At 44.9% G+C, this 21,145-nt stretch overlaps 1 protein-coding gene across 4 annotated transcripts in view; it reads right to left on the bottom strand.

Annotated features, from left to right (window-relative positions):
* st6galnac6 (ST6 (alpha-N-acetyl-neuraminyl-2,3-beta-galactosyl-1,3)-N-acetylgalactosaminide alpha-2,6-sialyltransferase 6) overlaps positions 1-21,145 on the bottom strand; it is a 46,887-nt gene that overhangs the window by 6,199 nt on the left and 19,543 nt on the right. For 2 of the 4 annotated variants that reach the window (XM_067969874.1, XM_067969875.1), the window contains 4 exons: positions 11,026-11,099; positions 9,630-9,818; positions 7,059-7,468; positions 476-583 (listed from right to left, as the gene is read on the bottom strand). In XM_067969874.1, the coding sequence (XP_067825975.1) occupies positions 476-583; positions 7,059-7,468; positions 9,630-9,818; positions 11,026-11,037 (719 nt within the window). In that variant the 5' untranslated portion in view covers positions 11,038-11,099. Of the gene's footprint in view, positions 1-475; positions 584-7,058; positions 7,469-9,629; positions 9,819-11,025; positions 11,100-16,873; positions 17,080-19,132; positions 19,201-21,145 lie in introns of all 4 variants that reach the window. The other 2 variants (XM_067969872.1, XM_067969873.1) reach the window with 2 other exon arrangements.

Below are 21,145 nucleotides of genomic sequence, written 5' to 3'. Positions count from 1 at the left end.
TGAAGTGTAGTCACTGTTGTAATGTTGGAAACACTGCAGCCAATTTGCCCACAGCAAGGTCGCACAAACAGCAATGTGATACCAGATAATCTGTTTTTAAATGATGTTGGTAGGAATAACATCATAGCCTTCTAGGGGTGGGGCAGGAGGGGGGAGGTGGTGGAGGTCTACATGAGGAGAGAGAGAAAGCTGAGGATTTGATGTTAAAATGAATGGGGAGAAATGGCACGCATCTGAGTGACGGGTTAGATTTTCCCGGTTTTAACAAAATCTCAAACATGGGTGAAAAGCACATGTTTTACAATTTCACTACAAAACCAAACAGAAGAAATCTCAGCACCCCCCCTCTCCCATCCAAGAGGTTAATAAGCACGACAGGATGGACACCAGTCACACTCAATCTCTTCCCTGCACCCCCACCCCCCAAGTTTGGTCTCTGCTCCCGGTGTAAAAAGCTCCGAAGTGAAGCACGTACCTGCAATGATTGGAAGAGACCATTCCATACACCTGGATACTGTCGCAATGTTGAATGGCTATCACCATGGTGAACCAGCCCGTGCTCAGCCAGGAATGGGATTTCCGTCTTCACAGCCAAGCAAGAAGGAAAAGGAAAACCCGTTAATAATAACGTGCGAGGTAACTGTATCTAGGGAGCGTCATGAGAGCTTCCCTCCACTAATCACCCGAAATCGCAGCTGTCGAAGAACTGGACGTATTGCAAGAGCAAGCTTGAAGACCAGCGAGCGATCCAACTCCCAACTTCAGCCTCCACCCTCTAATGTACGGGGCTCAATTTAAGAGGGAGCGCAATAGTTTTTTTTTGTATTGTAGACTGTCTCGAGGCATAGGGGGCAATTTTAATCTCACCCGCCCCTCGGGAAACCGATGGGATCGGGTGCAACCCTGGATTCAAAGGAAGTCAACGGGCAGTGACATCGGGCAGAGTGTAAAACCAGCATTCCACCCGGTCGCACGGGCGAGTTAAGATTATCCCCATAGACTCTAGAGGGGTGGTGGGGGGGTGCATGGGGGGAGGGATGGAAAATGGTCAACCCATCAATTCCCTTCGGCTCCATGCTCAGAGAGTCCCCAGCCCTCTCCAAGGCCTCCTGCTGTCCTTCCTCCTCCAGCAAAAATATTTAAAAAGCACTTTTAAATAAAAATTTAAAGTTCTGTAATGGTGCGTAGGAGAGCTCTAAGACCAGGGTTCAAATCTCCGATCTGCACTCAGGAGTTTTAAAAGTAATGTGATTTTGCAGCTTATTATTTTGCCCAGTAATGAGTTATCTCTGGAGGGAAACGGCTATTTTTTTATACATAGAAGTTACTAACAGATCTCTTTGGCATTGCTCAGGGCGAGTATCGAATGCGCTGTTTCACAACATGCGTGTTATGCACAATGCACCATTAGGTCAGTGACTGATGATGACTGAACAAGGCTAATTTTTTTTTGTAGCTGGTATTTTGGAATTTTTAAATAAATTTTTTTGGAATTGAATTCCACAACTGTTCACTTTTCTGTGAAATCTATACACCAGTTGCTTTGATTATTCTTAGATTCATACAAAATAAAATAACTTATTTCAAATGTTCCTTACCTACATATTCAATCTTTATCCCTTACCGTTTTAAAAGCTGGGCAAACACACAATGGGGCACTCGCTATCACATGGAGTAGTTGAGGCGAATAGCATAGATGCAATTAAGGGAAAGCTTGATAAGTACATGAGGGAGAAAGGAATAGAAGGATATGCTGATAGGGTGAGATGACGTAGGGAGGGAGGAGGCTCGCGTGGAGCATAAACACCAGCATAGACCTGTTGGACTGAATGGCCTGTTTCTGTGCGGTAATATTCTATGTAATTCTATGTAATATTATGCACGATGTTCCAGGTTAGAGATAGGTACCTGCTGTTTCGCAGTGCTGAGGAGAGGGGCTCTCGGGGTTTAGCAGCCCTGGGAGCACAGTCCGAAGCTTTGGTAGCACTAGGGTGGGGATCGTGAGACATAGCAGCATTGGGGGGGGGGGGGGGGTGGGGTAGTTCTGCGGTTTATCACGACTGTGTCAGGAACCTGGGGTTCAGCAGAGCCTGGGGGGGTTGGCGGTGGTGGTGGTGGAGAGATGAAACGTGGGGTTTGTCTGATGATGTGCTGAGGTCTGTCAGCAGTGGGGAAAGAAACAAAGGGCAAGTATCTGACCAGCATATTGACCGGGGTGAGGGGGGCGGGGAGATCGAGCATTCCAGGTCTGGTGGAACTAATTTGTAAGTTTATAATGGATCTTTGAAAAACACTGAATTAATTGTTTTGTGATTGGCACCTGGAAAACTACTGTGAAATAAGTATCATAATTGCATAAATAAATTTACAGATTGCTTCCTCTCTCTGTGTCTCCCTCTCGAGATTGGTAAGTAAACACATAGCTGCTTTCATAAAATTGATACTTATTTTCAACGAGCAAAATTCAGTCAGTAATTTTATTCATCTCTTGAAAAATGTGTGGGAGGGGGTTCAGCTTGCGAGAAATCAGCCAGAGTTCCCACTCCTGGGGGGTAATTTTAACCCCGAAGAACGGGTGGGTTGGGGGAGCAGGTTAAGGTGGCAGCTTTAACCCAGATGCATTAGGATGCGCGTGTGCAAGAGAAACCCAGAAGTCCCGTCCCCGACTTAAAGCCGGCGGGCCGATATTTAAAGGCCCAATTCAGGTAGTTGAAACACTTTAGGTACTTAACTTTTTGTGGATTCTGCAATAGGATCGAATTTACTTAATCCCCCGGCTCCTGCAACACACCATTAAAACGGAGGCGAGTTGCAGCCGAAGCTCATTTGGCCCTTGAAACCAGTGATTGACACATCTCAATAAAAGGTGAGATATTGCAGCTGGGCACTCAATTCTCTCAAACGTTTGGCTGGGAGTTTTGTGTTTAGACTGAGGTTTCTTTGTTGAGATTGAGATTTTTTGTGTTCAGACAAATTTACCTACGTTTTGGAGCCCCTCAAACCGACAGGATCAGGAGGAGGAAAATGAAGATGGGGAACCCATCGCCAGAGCAGCCGCGCACTGCTGCCCACGATGCCTGAGATTCCCTCATCACTAACGAGTTCTCGTAATGACTTGGGCTAATTGGTGACTTTGAAATACTCAGGCCACCTAGAACAACTATCATCACCAACCTTACCCCGACTTTGTACAAAACAGTCCTTCAGCCAAACGTACACTCCATTGCACACACACCCAATGGGTGGCATCATGTCTTGGCATTCATGAAGCAAATGAAAGGGCGAATTCACAAAAGGGACTCAATAACAGCCAAGATACGGGAGTGGTGGTGGTAATGATTAAATTTAATGCGCCATAACAAAAAAATATATAAATTAACACCCTTGTGCATACCCTAGGTGAATTACAATTGCTTAGCCTTTCTCTTTCTAGCGCTTCTACATGGTATATCCATTGTGGCTTCATCCGGCCAATTACCGCCCCATCAGTCTACTCTCAATCATCAGCAAAGTGATGGAAGGTGTCGTCGACAGTGCTATCAAGCGGCACTTACTCACCAATAACCTGCTCACCGATGCTCAGTTTGGGTTCCGCCAGGACCACTCGGCTCCAGACCTCATTACAGCCTCGGTCCAAACATGGACAAAAGAGCTGAATTCCAGAGGTGAGGTGAGAGTGACTTCCCTTGACATCAAGGCAGCATTTGACCGAGTGTGGCACCAAGGAGCCCTTGTAAAATTGAAGTCAATCGGAATCGGGGGAAAACTCTCCAGTGGCTGGAGTCATACCTAGCACAAAGGAAGATGGTAGTGGTTGTTGGAGGCCAATCATCTCAGCCCCAGGACATTGCTGCAGGAGTTCCTCAGGGCAGTGTCCTAGGCCCAACCATCTGCAGCTGCTTCATCAATGACCTTCCCTCCATCATAAGGTCAGAAATGGGGATGCTCGCTGATGACTGCACAGTGTTCAGTTCCATTCGCAACCCCTCAAATAATGAAGCAGTCCGAGCCCGCATGCAGCAAGACCTGGACAACATCCAGGCTTGGGCTCATAAGTGGCAAGTAACATTCGCGCCAGACAAGTGCCAGGCAATGACCATCTCCAACAAGAGAGAGTCTAACCACCTCCCCTTGACATTCAACGGCATTACCATCGTCGAATCCCCCACCATCAACATCCTGGGGGGTCACCATTGACCAGAAACTTAACTGGACCAGCCATATAAATACTGTGGCTACCAGAGCAGGTCAGAGGCTGGGTATTCTGCGGCGAGAGACTCACCTCCTGACTCCCCAAAGCCTTTCCACCATCTACAAGGCACAAGTCAGGAGTGTGATGGAATACTCTCCACTTGCTTGGATGAGTGCAGCTCCAACAACACTCCAGAAGCTCGACACAATCCAAGATAAAGCAGCCCGTTTGATTGGCACCCCATCCACCACCCTAAACATTCACTCCCTCCACCACCGGCGCACTGTGGCTGCAGTGTGTACCATCCACAGGATGCACTGCAGCAACTCACCAAGGCTTCTTCGACAGCACCTCCCAAACCCGCGACCTCTACCACCTAGAAGGACAAGAGCAGCAGGCACATAGGAACAACACCACCTGCACGTTCCCCTCCAAGTCACACACCATCCCGACTTGGAAATATATCACCGTTCCTTCATTGTCGCTGGGTCAAAATCCTGGAACTCCCTTCCTAACAGCACTGTGGGAGAACCGTCACCACATGGACTGCAGCAGTTCAAGAAGGCGGCTCACCACCACCTTCTCGAGGGCAATTAGGGATGGGCAATAAATGCTGGCCTCGCCAGCGACGCCCACATCCTGTGAACGAATAAAAAAAAAGCAGAGGTGGTGGCAGATTGCTCAGATCCCTCCCCTAACTGCTGAGATACTCTCGGCCTATGACCTCTGGGTTGTGGAGCCAGTGAGGGCCACGCCAAAGACTGCTCCACCTGCACCCTGTGCAGGGGCAGACTCGGGCCCTCAGGAGAAGAGGCAACACTGTGGGTACCGGTTCAGGAGGGGGCAACGGGTGAGGTATGGGAGCGTTTTGAGTGGAGTTCCCACTTCCATGTCCCCTTTCGCCATCATCCCTCTCCCGGGCCAGCGCAATTATCACTTCCACCACTCTGCTGGACAGCAGGTTGATGAGTAGATGTACCACATTGTACGGCCAAGGCTAAAGTATCTGCCTGCCTGTTGAAAACAGCAGACATGTTGGCATTCAGAGCCCGCACAGCCGTTATCATGGCCTGCATGGACGCATTTGAGAACCGTGACTGAAACTCAATGGAGAATACTATTCTCTCCATCGCAGACATTCTCACACTAACCTGCGCTACCAATCCACTAGCGATGGAGTTGGACTCCTCCATCCTCTCCGCTATTGTGGAGAGTGTGCGTGGCACGTTTTCCACTACCTACCTCGCAAAGTTGCTGCTGCACCTCAATCATTCACCTCAATGATGGCTCCTGGGGTTCAGCATCTAAGTCCAGCTAAGCAGAGCTTGGAGAGGAGTGTGCCCTCCGACACGGACTCTCCACAGCTGCCCCTGCCACCGGTGTCTGTTCGTGCTCACTTGTGAGTGGTGGAATCCCCAGGTGACAACCCAACTAACTGTCCATCAGGACCGATCGAAGTGCGGGTATCTGTGCTGGTGCATGGCTGTATGTCCTGTGACGGTGCACCCTCAAATGGAACGAGCTCCTCTGTGGAATCACTTTCTTCCATTTCTGCTGATTCCTCGTGAAGGCCCTGGAAAACAACAGAAAGCGATCTTAATGTTTCATCGCAAAAGTGACAATCTTTCCAATGACCACACTGAGATCTGGCACGGTTACATCATTGATAAAATCAATTCATCATGTGTGTGAAAGATGTTAACATTCTGTCACCAGCCATCTGCGGGTTGCCAGTCTCTCCATCTCCGATGGATAAGCATGCGACGGTCCGGCTTATTTCCATGGTCTCCTCCTCCACATCTGTCATCTCCACCACATGTGGTGGGCCACCTCCAGTTCTGTTCCTCTCCCTGAGTTTTACGCTCTCTTCCCCTACAAGGGGAGAATGAACAGACATGTGAGTGACTGAAGGTGACATGTTCACCCAATGGATGCATTGCTTGGGGTAAGGCTAACCATGAAGGAGGTGCATCAGAGGGTGACTATCAGACAGATACATCACATTGCATCAGGATTGGCGTGAGTGGCAGTGGTGGGTGAATAAATGGGCAGTAGAGGAATTGCACAGAAGGTGAAGGATGGCTGCTGCTGCTATTTAAGTGGGTGTGAGGAATAATGTGATGGGGTAAGTGTGCCAACATAGAGTGACTGGGGTGGGGGGTGTTGAACAACACAGGATGTGGGTGAATCAGCAATTGTACTCACTTTTCCCGACCTGGTTAGGTCATTAAAATGCTTCTTGCACTGAACCCAAGACCTGGGCACCATGCGCCTGCTGCTCATCTCTTCTGCCACCTCCAGCCAATGCATTTTTGATTACAGAGCCAGGTTTCTTCCGTTGGAAACATTACCTCCCTCCTGGCTCTCACTGCAGCCAACAGTACATCCAGGGAGGCATCATTAAATCTTTGATTTCCTGGACTCCATTTCTCCTGCAAAATCCATTCTCGGACTGGCCCTTTTAAATAGCGGGCTTTAAATCGCGTCATTCGGGTGGGCAATAGGCCCGCATGGAGACGCAAAACCCAGAAGCAAAAATAATTCAAGTTGCGACCGCAGATTGAAACGCGCACGCTTTACTTCTGGGTTCACCACGTGCAAATCCACGTTAAAATCCAGGCCCTGATCACTATGTAGTGCCAATGTGCAGACACTGGGTGACACAGGCTGTGGAACAACCATTGTCTGGCCTCATGCTCAAAGAATGGCCAGTGGGGCAACGGAATCAGGCAAGAGAACAGAGCCTTCAGGAAAATAAGGGGTGAAGATTGTGGAGGGGTTGGGGGAGGGGGGGGCAGATGCACAAATGTATCAGCCACATATTCCTTTTTAATAAATAATTGTTGACTTTACATCGGTACTGTACCTGTCTCTCCCAGTTTCTCTCTGAAATAAATCGTCAAACTGCTGCATTCTCTTAGGAGCAATAATAAACGGAGAGAGGTTTGAGAATGTCAAGCTCACTCGGTGAATCAGTCTGTAAGTGCTCCCTCTTCTGCTCTTCTGCATTTTCTGAGGGGGCCCCCAGAAGATTAAGACCGTTTCCTGGCTTTTGTTGAGGAACTCCTGGGGTTTCCGCAGCAAGCGGAAAATGCTGGAATGGGCCACGACCCTCAACGTTGTTTTGCTGCCTACGTCCTTCTCGTATCCAGTCGTGGGCGCATCGTTCATGCGGATGGTGCACTCGGTCTTGTCGATTTCTGACCCCATCTCACTGCCCAGTAAGTGGCTGGAACTTGTGATGAGAGCGCACTGCCCACAGTGAAGGTGCATTGTCTGAAACAGGAATAGCATTGTGTCATTAAAATTAAAAGCGACAATCGGTACTGTACCTGTCTCTCCAGCTCCCATCATACGAAGGCAAGTGGATTGACCGTTAACATGTGCACGGTCCATGTGATCTCCTGGACTGAATTCAATCACTTGAGGGGGTCGGAGAGGAATTTTCCAGATTTTTTTCCCCCCTTATTGGCCCTGGGAGGTTTATTGCTGATTTTTTTTGCCTCTCCCAGGTGATTACATGGCTGAGGGGGTGGGGGTAGAAAGTGTCTAGTTATGATGCTCCAGGCATCATGAGTTTGGGGGGGGGTGCGGGGCAGGCTTGATGGGCCAGGTAGTCTTTTCCATTATGTTTTTACATGATTTTTTCCCCCATATATTTGTTAGCCCCTCTAGTAGATCAGTGTGGTACAGAGACAGACCTGAAGGGACCTATCCCCAATCCCAGATAGCTGATCTCAGAGTCATACAGCACAGGAGGCCATTTGGCCCATCGTGCCTGTACCAGCTCTTTGCAAGAGCTATTCAATTAGTCCCACACCATTGCCCTTTCCCCACAGCCCTATAAATTTTTCCCGTTCACGAATTTATCCAATTCCCTTTTGAAAGTTATTATTGAATCTGCTCCCACTAACCCTTCAGGCAGTAGATTCCAGCTCATAACTCGCTGCATAAAAAAATTTCTCCTCATCTGGCCTCTGGTTCTTCTGCCAATTATCTCGTCCCCGTTGCTGCTCTGACCATTCCAATTGCCATTAAATGAACCTTGGAAGAGGGGGTTAATACTCAGCCAGGGTTTTTGCTCCTGATGGTTATACTGCTGGAAAGCACGTGTGCCCGTCAGGCGAGGGCAGGATGAGGTGCAGTGACATCGCCCGCCGTCACTCGTACATAGAAATGGTGCTTAGTTGGTGCATTGGAGGCTCCTGGGAACTACTCCCAATGCAAAGGTTTCTTCAGGAGAGGAGAGAAAACTGGGGCAAAATGTAAAATAAGCTATGCAAGTTAAAGATTTAATGACTCACTATTATTAATGTAGTGAAACAGTCTACTGTTTTGAGAGATGAATAACTGAATGTTGTAACACATTAAACATTCTTACAATGCCATCGCTTCCTTGCGCTGCGTGTATTGATGATTTTTGCACAGTAATTGGGTTCTGTCATGCTAAATCAACTCCAGCTCATTCATTTAAAACGAATGTCAAACAGCCAGATTTTTTTTGGTTTATTGCTGAATTAACATTCATGTCCACATTACAACACAATATAAAAGACTGGCAGTGTAATGAATAAAGCCACAGCCCAGCAGAGTGGATGATTTTCAGTCCCACGTAGGGAACAAGCACCAAATCTGAAGCATGAATGGGAGTTGGCGGAGAATAGTTTGCTAAAAGCCCTACCTTTCGACTTCAGAAGCTCCCATCTTATTAGCCTCTTAAATTAACAGGGCGCACCGTTATTCCAATGCAGATGGCAGAGGAACTTCTGGCCACCGCACATGCGCAGTTAAACGTGGAAATACGGAAGTTCCTCTACCAGATGCCCTGCTCCTCCAGAAACTTCCTGGGAAGGACATCTCGCCAGCGGGCTCCCCAGTGAAACAAATGGACCAGCTCGAAGTTGGAAATAAACTAATCTCTCCAGAAAAAGATACACTCAGTTTATTAGGTCTAAGCTAACTTTTAATGGCGTGGTAAGTCCTAATGACTGCCAAACAACCTCTGAAAATTAACTTTTAAAAACGTGTAGTCTCATTCCTTCTGATTTTAATTGCTGTTGGACATTCTAAAAAAAATTTTTAAAATTTTTATTTTTTTTACTTTTTCTTTATCTCATTTATCTGTCTTTTAATTCAGTATTTCTAACCTTCTCTTTATTTCGCTTTCTCTAACTGATTTTATGTTGAATTTACTGTTCTAGCTTGCACTTCCTGGTTCTCGCTCTGGGCGGCTTGTTATGGATGCTTCAATCTGATTGGTTATGGGGACAGACAGTTCCTTGCCCCTGCTCCCCATTGGAGAGATGGCTGAGAACGGCAGGAATGGTACCAGCAATCCCTTGTGGGATTGGACTTGAACTGCAGCCCAGTGGATATATTTGTTCATAGGTGTTAAATCACTTCACAAAATAAAAAAGGGGTAGAAAGGTTTTCTCACCTTGTTTCCAATAGCTGGAAAGTAACTATCGTCGGTAGCCCATTTCTTTAAATTTAATGGTGCCCGACTCAGAACGCTGTCGGCAGAACCCACTTTGTAACCAACAGAGTAATTGACACTGCTGGAGCTGTACAGTATCAACAGAGTTGTCAACACGAAGACCACTGTAGCAACCACATATCTGTCAGCCTGCAAAGAAATTGAGCAAAAGAATGACTTTGACAAGGCGTATATAGAATTCTGGGCGCACAGTTGTAATCAAGGATGACCATTTTTCCCTACAGGCAGATATTCAATTGATCATTGGGCGTGAATTGTTTTAGGGGAAAGTGGCGGGGCGGGGGCTATGTCTGATACAGTCCTCTAATTTCTCTTTCCACCCACACACATGGAAGATTAAGGTTCGTAATCCTCATAAAACCCTCCACATATTAGATTCAAAATAGTAAATTCAGCTCCTTCAGTCTTGAACCTCCATTTCAAAATCTACACAGCTGGTGGTCTGTGAATCTACAAGACTACAACAACTTGCATTTATATAGCGCCTTTAATGTAGTAAATCATCCCAAGGCATTTCACAGGAGCACCATCAAACTAAACATGACATGAGCCACATAGGAGATATTTAGGACAAGTGACCAAAAGCTTGGTCAAAGGGATAGGTTTTAAGGAGGATCTTAAAGGAGGAGAGAGGGGTAGAGAGGCAGAGAGGTTTAGGGAGGGAATTCCAGGAGCTTAGGGCCTAGGCAGCTGAAGGCACGGCCGCCAATGGTGGAGCGACGAAAATTGAGGATGCGCAAGAGACCAGAATTGGAAGCATGCAGAGATCTCGGAGGGTTGTTGGGCTGGAGGAGGTTACACAGGTAGGGAGGGGCAAGGCCACGGAAAGATTTGAAAACAAGGTTGAGAATTTTAATATCGAGGCGTTGCTGGACCGGGAGCCAATGAAGGTCAGCGAGCACAGGGGTGATGGGTGAACGGGACTTGGTGCGAGCTAGGATACGGGCAGCAGAGTTTTGGATGAGCTCGAGTTTACAGAGGCTGCCTAGTGGGAGATTGGCCTGGAATAGTCGAGTCTAGAGGTAACAAAGGCGTGGATGAATTAAAAGGAATATATTCAGAACCATAGAGGATTACTATATTCACAGCATTCATTACTACTTATAAAAATGTTTAGTGACCACCTTAATCACTTGTTCAATTAATACCAGCAATTATAATAGTGAGAAAAAGAATTGTTAATGCAGGAAATCTGAAATAAAAAAACAACTGTTGGCAATACAAAGACCAGCATGTGCAAAACAAGTTAACATAAAACATGAACTTCTCTTTCAGATGACCCGCTGCCTGCATGTAGCTCCAGCAGTTGCTATTTTAGAAGCAGTAAACAGCTCACCGTAGTTTTCATGTCTTTTGAATCTGGCAGCAGCACTAGTTCTGTGAATACTGCATCCTCACTTTAAAACATGCCTGGAATTAAATAAAACAAGGTCTGAATTCACACCACGGAAATTCTGAAGACTTGGCCTACAATTGATTGAATCAAGCAAACAGAGAAAAGGGGAGATAAGGATCAGCCCTCGGTGCAACCCTCCCTCCATTCAGTACACGCTGCAATCTCATTTGGGTAATGAGGAAAGTTCACCAAAGAGTTGCTCAATAGACTAAAGGTACTTCTACCTTAAGCGTCTGTACAAACTTGCATTTAGAAAGTGCCTTTCACGCTCTTGGAATTTTCAAAAGCGCTGCACAGCCAACGAAGCGCTTCTCAGGTTTAGTCACTTCCTTTCTAGGCAAACAAAGGTAGCCAACTTACGCACAAACAACAATGAGATTGGTGGGCAGCTAAATCAGATTTGATGCTGTCGGTTGAGCTATGAAGTTTGGATTGCAGCAGTGGAACATCCGTGCGCTGGCTCTCCGCATTTACACTGGTAAAACATGCTATACCTTATCTCACCAGCAGAATAGTAGACCCACGAAAATGGACTCTGAAAGGACGGTCTAATCTGGAATTTATAGGGCCAAGTTTGAGGATGCATGCTGTCAGGGAACCTTGCGCACATTGAGGACTCGCCATATTAGAATTGCTTCTACTCGATGGAGTTGTGTGTTATGCTGAAGCTCCTGGTGCAATGGAATCCACCCCCATTTACATTGTTGGGCAAATTCCTACGGCAACAGTGGCAACACAAAAACTGCGAGTTGCAGACTTTTCGTGGCCTGATAAAACACTTCAGCACCCGTTACTTCTGGGGTTTTCAGAAATGTAAACCATTCCCCAACCTGGAGCAGGTTAAGATATCACCGCCCCGACAGGCACCGTATTCTGCAAAAGCTGGGATCATTATGGGCAGCTTGTGTTGTATACTCACATCATCAAATCTCAGAACTGGCCTGAAAGAGAAAAATGCACAGAATCCTGGCTCATAATAATTAATTACCTTCTACTTGTAAGCCAAAATTCTCTAGAATGCTTTACAGCCCAACTTCAAACCACAAACTAATAACAATGAGCTTATCCTCTCCAGAAGAGGGGGAGATGCTATAATATCCCTTGGTGACCTAGTTGCTTTCCATGAAGTAAAAGGAATGGAACTCCTCTATATATTGTCTTATTTCAGAAGATAACGCAAATATAAAAAGGTCAGCACTGGACCACAGCACACCAAAGCCCGTGTCATCCATGGCTCAGTTGGCAGCACTCATGCCTCCGAGTCAGAAGGTTGTGGGTTCAAGTCCCACTCCAGAGACTTGAGCACATAACCTAGGCCGACAGCTCAGTACAGTACTGAGGGATTGTCAGAGGTGCTGTCTTTCGGATGAGACCTTAAACCGAGGTCCCATAAAAGATCCCATGGCCACTATTTCAAAGAAGGGCTGGGGAGTTTCTCCCCGGTGTCCTGACCAATATTTATCCCTCAACCGACATCACTAAAAAAGATTATCTGGTCATTATCACATTGTTGTTTGTGGGATCTTGCTGTGTGTAAATTGGCTGCCGCATTACAACAGTGGTTACACTTCAAAAAGTATTTCATTGGCTGTAAAGTGCTTTGGGACGTTCAGAGGTCGTGAAACATGCTAGTTAAATGCACGTCTTTCTTTTTCTGACCATCACTATGCCACATACCGGTTCCTGAGCTCAACTGTTCTATTGAGGGGCGAGCAGAAGCCAAAGCTTCCCCAAGGGAACAGAGGCAGCAAGAACGAGAGGGAAACAAATTGGTCCACTTTTGCACACCCCCTGAACCCAACCGCAGATTCAGTGGGCAAGAGGTAAGACCCCGGCATCTCCTGTCAGGGAAGATCCACAAAAGGAAAAGGGGATTAAAAAAAAATTATTGGAAAACAAATAAAAAAAAGAGAGGACTTCCTCTTTAGAGATGCAAGTGAATAGGGACAACAGACCATTGAGGGTAGGCTGGATAATTAAATAATTAAGGACAAGTCAGTCAGCTGGTAGTCTCAAACGGGCAAAACAATACAAACATGAAGACATTATTGCTTAATTAAAATAAATAACTTTAAGGCTTTTCTTTAAAGGGAATGCTTAGGGTAAACAAAGGGGCTGAACTTGGTCTACTCGAGTAGCGTAAAACAGGCTCATAGACAATCGGCATTGGCGAAGGTTCATTTCGCCCCCAAAATCTCCAGGTTTAAATTTTAGAATCGTCACCATAAATCCAGTGAACTTGATGGTGCAGCACAACCAAGCTGGAAAAGGAAAAAGTTAGCACTCAACGGGTTCGGTTTTGAAAACCACCAAATTAAACCAGTTCAGCGAATTCATGCAGTGATCAAGCAAATCTTTTGTACGCTTTTAACGTGCAAAAGGTTCCATCGGTCTTGGTTTCAGTCCTACTCAAAGTAGACCACACTATAAAGCAAGGTAGACTCAAGAATAACTGATAGTAATGTGCTTGAGTGTCAGCATTGACACACAGTGCTTACAGGTTGAAATCCCGTCCTCACAGCGGTCAAATCCTAGGTGTGGGATTTTCTGTCACAAGACATGTACCAGAGGTGTCCCTTGCATCAAAAAAAAATCCATCAACATGGGTAAAAGCAAATGTTCCCATCACATGGAGGGCAGCCAAGTGCTATCCATGTATTTTTTCTTCCCTTCTCTATCACTTTCCCCCGTCTTTCTCCTCATCTTGTTCCTCTTTCTCTTTGTCCAGCAAAAGATCTACCAGAAATTGCCATACACGTGTGAGATTACAATCCCAAAACAAGATCAGGTTCTCACACAAGACTGTTCATGAATGCGGGAGAGTCGGTAGGCCCACATCCTGCACTTCCTACGTCCGCCACCATAACTAGAAATCTTTCCTCATGAAATACTGTCGCTACGATGTTCCAGGCTATCTCCCTACCCCACATTCTGCCTGCTATGAAATCTCTCTCTCTCTCTCACTTGCTCACAAACACCCTCTTTCTAATGGTCTGTCACTTTCTCCATTGAAGTGTAAGGTCATCCACTTTGGACCTAAGAAAGATAGATCAGAGTGTATTCTAAATGGTGAGAATCTAGGAACTGTGGATGAGCAGAGAGATTTGGGGGTCCAAGTGCAGAAATCACTAAAAGCCAATGGACAGGTACAAAAAATAATTTAAAAGGCTAATGGAATGTTGGCCTTTATCTCAGGAGAGCTGGAAATTATATTACAGCTGAACAGAGCTCTGGTTAGACCCCATCGGGAATACTGCACCTCAGGAAGGATATATTGGCCTTGGAGGGGGTGCAGCACAGTTTCATCAGAATGATACATGTGCTAAAATGGTTAAATTATGAGGACAGGTTGCACAGACTAGGCTTATATTCCCTTGAATATAGAATGATGTGGAGATATAGAAGGTTAAGGAGTGATCTAATTGAAGTGTTTAAGATGATTGAAGGATTTGATAGGGTAGATTGAGAGAAACTATTTCCTCTGGTGGGAAAGTCCAGAACAAGGGGGCATAACCCCTTAAAATTCAAGATAGGCCATTCAGGGATGATGTCAGAAAGCACTTCTTTACACAAAAGGGTAGTGTAAATATGGATCTCTTCCCCCAAAAAGCTGTTGAGACTGGGGGTCAATTGAAAATGTCAAAACTGAGATTGATAGATTTTTGTTAGGCAAGGGTATTAAGGGCTACGGAACCAAGGCGGGTAGATGGAGTTAAGATACAGATCAGCCATGATCTAATTGAATGGCGGAACAGGCTCAAGGGGCTGAATGGCCTACTCCTATGTCCCTATTATCACTTACTGACCTCAGGATTTCTTGACTTTAGCATCTTAGAATCATAAAGAATATTACTGAAAGAGGGCATCAAGAACTGTTTTTCTCCACAAGCTACCTAGTCTAATCCCACTCTCCCGATCGTTCCCCATACCCATAAAAATTCTTATTTTTCAAGCAACTATCTAATTCCCTTCTAAAAGTACTTATGGGTGTTGCTTCAACAACAGTTTGTGGCAGAGATTTTCATATTCTAACCACCCTCTGTTAAAAAATATTTTTTTAACCTCACCGTTTAATTCTTTTTGTGATTATCTTAAAATTTATGCTATTCTGTTATCATTTCGCTGGCCAACGAAAATAATTGGATTATTTATCCAATCACAATCTTGAAGAGGTCCATCAGGTTATTTTTCAATCTTCTCAACGCTAGTATGAAAACCACCAATTTCTCAAGTCTTTTTTCTTAACTGTAATCCTTCACCCTTAGTAACGCCCTCATGCATCTACACTGCATCTTTTCTGCTACTTCCCTGACAACAGTGATATTTCAATGTCCTAACACATTAGATAACAGTTTTCACAAACAGCACATAGTGTTCCTTGGAAAAAATCTCAGGGAATATTTTTTGTAACTTGAAGATAATTGTGCTTGTGTGGGTGTGAGGAGAGAATCATTTTAATGTGTTAGAAAAAGCAAAGTTTCCATAAACGCCTTAATGTAAATAAATCTACACCTATATAAATTCAAAATCATTTTCAGTATCAAGACAGTCACTCTTTAAAAAGCAATGTTTCTTACACACATTTGCTGGAAGAAGGCAAAGTGATGGGATATTCCCACAGCATAATGCTAGGGAGTTTAAAAAAAGAGTGCAGGTCCATGACTGGAGTTATACTGTGCTATCGATCTCAAGTTGGGAGATTTCCCGACATGCAGCCCCTTCTGGGAGCGTAGGATAGCAGAATCACTCTTTATTTTACAGCCTCATAATAGAATTATACAACATAGAACAAGGCCATTCAGTCCATCGTGCCTGTGCCGGCTCTTTGAAAGAGCTATCCAATTAGTCCCACTCTCCCTGCTCTTTCCCCATAGCCCTGCAAATGTTTCTTTTTCAAGTATTATCCAATTCCCATTTGAAAATTACTATTGAATCTGCTTCCACCACCCTTTCAGACTGTACATTCCAGATTATAACAACTTCCTGCATTAAAAAAAAATTCTCCTCATCTCCCCCCTGGTTCTTTTGCCAATTATTTTAAATCTGTGTCCTCTGGTCCTCTGGTCCACCTGCCATTGGAAACAGTTTCTCCCTATCTACCCTATCAAAATGTCTCAATGTAATGAAATAAAAATGGATTATTCCAACAACTCTACTCCCATAACACTAAAAAACATGAACGTCAAACGGGACAAATTGCTATGGACAAATTAGAGTGATCGGAAAAACAAAAAAAATATATATTTATGTACCATAAAATATCAGGTTCTGTGGAGTCAAACATTCTCATAGTTTATGACTTCACTGGAGCACATCATCAGATTTACAGCTCTACAACTTCCTCCACAAAACCCATTAATGTCCACGTACACGGCAATTCCATGATTGAGCTTTTACAAAGCGTCTCATTTTAATCAGAGCTAGCTACAAACCCAGAACAAAGCCTGGCCGGGAAAACCTTAATGCTGCTTGGCTGTTACCATATATTGGGGTACCTGCAAGGCAAGAAAACAACTGAGCTCCACTTACCCGAGGACTCCCTCAAACCTGTGCTAGTGTGAAGCTGAGAATCAGGATTGCAATTAAAATAATTGAAATCTCTTTCAGACAGCATAATCCAAAGGTCGGGACAATTATCCTATTTAATGGCCCAATAAATCCCAAGGATTCATTTAATGCAATAGGCCAATTTAACCCTGGTATAGCACAGCACTTATTTCAAGATCTGATTGCAGTGGGAGGGTAGGGAGTGGGGTAAGAGACTAAACGACTACTTGGAGAAGTTTACCCCAGCAGAAAGCTGAAATGCGCCCCAAAGTTGAAAGTATTTCAACGTGAAGCTAACGCATCCGTACACCTCATAGCAGCTGGTTCAAAGAGGCATTGGCTGAGGACTCAGAGCAGGCCTTCATCCCGTGATAAAAAGCAAAATACTGCGGACGCTGGAAATCTGAAATAGAAAATGCTGGAAATACTCAGCAAGTCAGGCAGCATCTGTGGAGAAAGAAACAGAGTTAACGTTTCAGGTTAACGTTGTCATTTAATCACTCCTGCCCTCCACCCAAATCAGAGGCCTTCCCTCTGTAAATTTTAACTCTGTTTCTTTCCTTCCCTTCCTCTCCCCACTTTCCCTGGCTCTGTACTTGCTTGAAAACTGTTTAATCTTCAACTTCTTCCAGTTCTGACGAAGGGTCATCGATCTGAAACGCTAACTCTCTTTCTTTCTCCACAGATGCTGCCTGACTCGCTGAGTATTTCCAGCATTTTCTGTTTTTTTTTTCCCTTCCTGTGATAAATGGCCCAGGAAAACTGAAGAGAAAATAAAGATTCAGACTCTCAAAAGGAAAAGGAGTTCAGGGTGGGGGGAATGTATTAGCAGAAACTGTATGTAGAAACCTCTTTACTGTATCAGAAGATAAAGCAAGTTTAATTTTTGGTGGTTATGGTGCTTGATTTCCTATGGTGACCACTGCATCTCCACAGATAGCCCACAAGACAAATGGGACTTTTTAAAAAGCAAGTTTCAAATTTACGTTTTACATAGAATTGCACAGAATTTTGCAGCACAGAAACAGGCCATTTGGCCCAACAGGTCTGTGCCGGTGTTTATGCTCCACACGAGTCTCCTCCCACCTTACTTCAACTCACCCTATCAACATATCAATACTCATTTGCTAATTTGGCTGCTGGGAGTTTGGATTCAGTGACATCACTAAAGATCCTGGTCAAATTTAAAATGCAAAGCACTTTAAAAAAAGGCAAAGTTACAATTTCTGAATTTTGTTATCTCAGTCCAAAAAAAACTTAAGATGCTCTTTATGGTCCTGCTCAACTCGGTTTCCTTTTGAGGCTATGAATCTCTATTTTCTCTTCGGTTTCTCTGGGCTATTTATTACAAATGTAAGGAATCTTACAACACCAGGTTATAGTCCAACAGTTTTATTTGAAAATCACAAGCTTTCGGAGGCTTTCTCCTTCGTCAGGTGACGAAGGAGAAAGCCTCCGAAAGCTTGTGATTTTCAAATAAAACTGTTGGACTATAACCTGGTGTTGTAAGATTCCTTACATTTGTACACCCCAGTCCATCACCGGCATCTCCACATCATGGCTATTTATTACAGGCAGGAGACTTGCTCTGAAGCCTCTGCCAATGCCACTTTGAGCCAGCTGATGTGATGTGTATCAGCACAGCTGGGTGGGGGAGGCCTCTGCCTTTGATTATGTCCTCTCCTCCCCTCGTGCCTCTCCATAGCATCATGGCTGAGATCAGGAGCACAGAGTCACAGTAGGTGGGTGTGGAAAGCAGAGAACTGCACATGTATCCCATCACTGCTGTACTGCTGGGATAAACACACAGACGTAAAGATCTAAAGAAAATTGTAAAGAATATTCAGCAGCTCATCCATATCCCTTTATCTCTTTGTTCGCACATATCACAGGAACTCTGGAAGCCCTTTTCAACTTTCAAAGTATTCCCACCTTCTCTTTCATGTAACATCTAAAGCAAAATGATTTCCTGCAGGGGAACAGGCAAAGTGATGGCACATTTCTTAAATCAAAATATTCTACAACTTTACGGGCACAGATGTACGGGGAGGAGCAGAAGGGCAGTGATATTTCACCTACTCCCGAGGGAAATGGGTGTTCCAAATCAAAGTCTCTTCTTTTGAAGGTGTGTATCTCCACTGGTTCAGTAGGTAAATGCACTGCAAGTTGCAGTACTGAGCCATATAGACCAGGAAGGTCTCAGGTTTAATTCCTGATCCTGTTCTGAGGGCAGTGTCGGGCACCACCACTGGCCTCAGTGCCTCTAGGAACTCACACTCACACGCACGTGCGCGCACACACACACACACACACGTGCGCGCGCACACACACGTGCGCACACACACGTGCGCACACACACACACACGTGCGCACACACACACACACGTGCGCACACACACACACACGTGCGCACACACACGTGCGCACACACACACCATGGCTGACCTGCACCTCAACTCCATTTAATCCTGCTTTGCTCCATATCCCTCGATACCCTTACCTAACAAAAATCTCCCAATCTCAGTCTTGAAAGCTCCAAATGTCCCCCAGCATCCACAGCCTTTTGGTCTAAAGAAGAGAGAAAAAGAAAGCAATTAACTTGGGTTCCCACTCCTGATCACCATCCAGCGACCCTCTGGTGAAAAAGCACACACGTGGAGGTCAGATGAGGACAGGATTGAGCTCAGCTCTGATACCTCCCACAGCCAAGAAGCCTGATGACACTGTCATGATCGCAGATGAGGAGTAGGCATTTAGGTGAGGGACCAGAGTGGCTCTCTGTGCCTGTGGGACCATATCCCAGCACGAGTCACTGCTTAGGAGAGAAGATAGAAAATGTTGGGAAGGGGTTATTTTGATATCAAGCTCTGTGGAAAGGATGGGACTCATGGCCTCCTAAATGGCTTAAGTGATTTCTTGAAAATCTGATGCAAAAACCATTCTGCAGTCAAAACGTTAAAGCATCTTTGTGGAAGGAACATGACCTCCCCAGCTCATTGATGTTGGCGTCTATAATACTGATCCAGATTACAGTCTTAATGATTTTATTTCATGCTCATCAAGATGAGAGATATTAATGTAGTAATGGAGGGCATCAACATCCAAAATACTGAATCATGAAGCAGTAAGATCCAACTTCTCTCCCATAATCCCCGCCCCTCCCAAAATGTTGACATTCCAGTCAGGTTAGGATGAGAGCCAGCAGGAGTAAAATGCTTTCCTATGAGGAGGGGGGAAATTCTGCAAGTTATAAACATATACCTAATGAATTATTAATCACCACTGCCCTCAGCCTTTGAAAAAACTGCTACAATCAATTTTCTTCTTTGGAGGTTTTGTATCAGTTTTTTTTTTGCTTTAAAAGTCTCAACTTCTTGAAAGTGGCAGAGAATATTAGAACACTGTCCTTTCCTCTTCTGGGGTCCAAGTTTGAAACCCAGCCAGTCGAATGGGATGCAACTCTCCTCTCTACTGGCTCTAAAGGTCCTCAGTGAAATGACATTGGGTAGTTTTAACCCCAGTTGTAACAAGTACACATGCACACCACAAACCTGTCCTACATTTAACTTTAACTGACACCAACTCAGCAGTCACAAGGACAGCTGGTGTGAGGGAAGGAAATGTCATTGTAGTGCAGTAGGTGGCAGGCACTCTACTGAGACAAAAAGAAAAACTGAAATCAAAACAGAAAATTCTAGAAATGCACATTAGGTCCGTCAGCATTGGAAGGGAAAAGACACGTTAATGTTTCATGGCAAAGACCCTTCATCAGCTGACAGGTGATACGTTGTTGAGGTACAGTGTAGGGAGCTTTACCCTGCATTTGACTACACTACACCCTAATGCCAAAACTGTGCCCAGCGTGGAAATATGCTCAATTCCTCAGCATTGTTATCTCTTTGCCTTGATAAGCAAAAAGCACCAAAAAAGTCTAAATTTAGAAAACTAAAGTTGGATTTTTATATATGTTGTTTACCCAATTTTCGTAAAAGTCCCCACTTTGATATTCTTTCACTTACAGTTTAGAACAAGACACTTTCACTATTTACTTATTGACAATTGCTGTTAAATGATTCCATGTCTGGCAAAGAAGGCTAGATTTGCAGGCCTGCACTGATTTAGTGTGTGTACCCGTGTATGTGCGCACACGTGTGTGTATGTGTGCGCTCGCGTGTATGTGCGCGCCCGCCGTGTGTACCTCTCTCCCTCTACCTCACCCCACTACCAAAGATGAATCATTTCACCACTGCAAGGTCCATCACGCAGGAAACAGTAAACACATGCGCATTATGCAGCCAGATCATCAGAGGGCAGCAGGTTTGAACGCTGAGTTCAATACCCAGCCTGACCTTAGGCTGCAGTGCACCGCTCCAATTCTCAACTCAATTCAATCTTTGTAATGAGTGCATTATGATTAGCTGAGAAAAAAAAATAATGAACAAAAGAGTTTTCACAGAATAATGGAGCTGCACTTTCATTTCAGAGGCAATCATCACACACAACTAACAGGAAA

This window comes from Heptranchias perlo, chromosome 31 (assembly GCF_035084215.1).
Source record: "Heptranchias perlo isolate sHepPer1 chromosome 31, sHepPer1.hap1, whole genome shotgun sequence".
Classification (NCBI taxonomy): domain Eukaryota; kingdom Metazoa; phylum Chordata; class Chondrichthyes; order Hexanchiformes; family Hexanchidae; genus Heptranchias; species Heptranchias perlo.
Note: the sequence above shows the minus strand (reverse complement) of the source record. Positions and strands in the feature narration are given on the sequence as shown.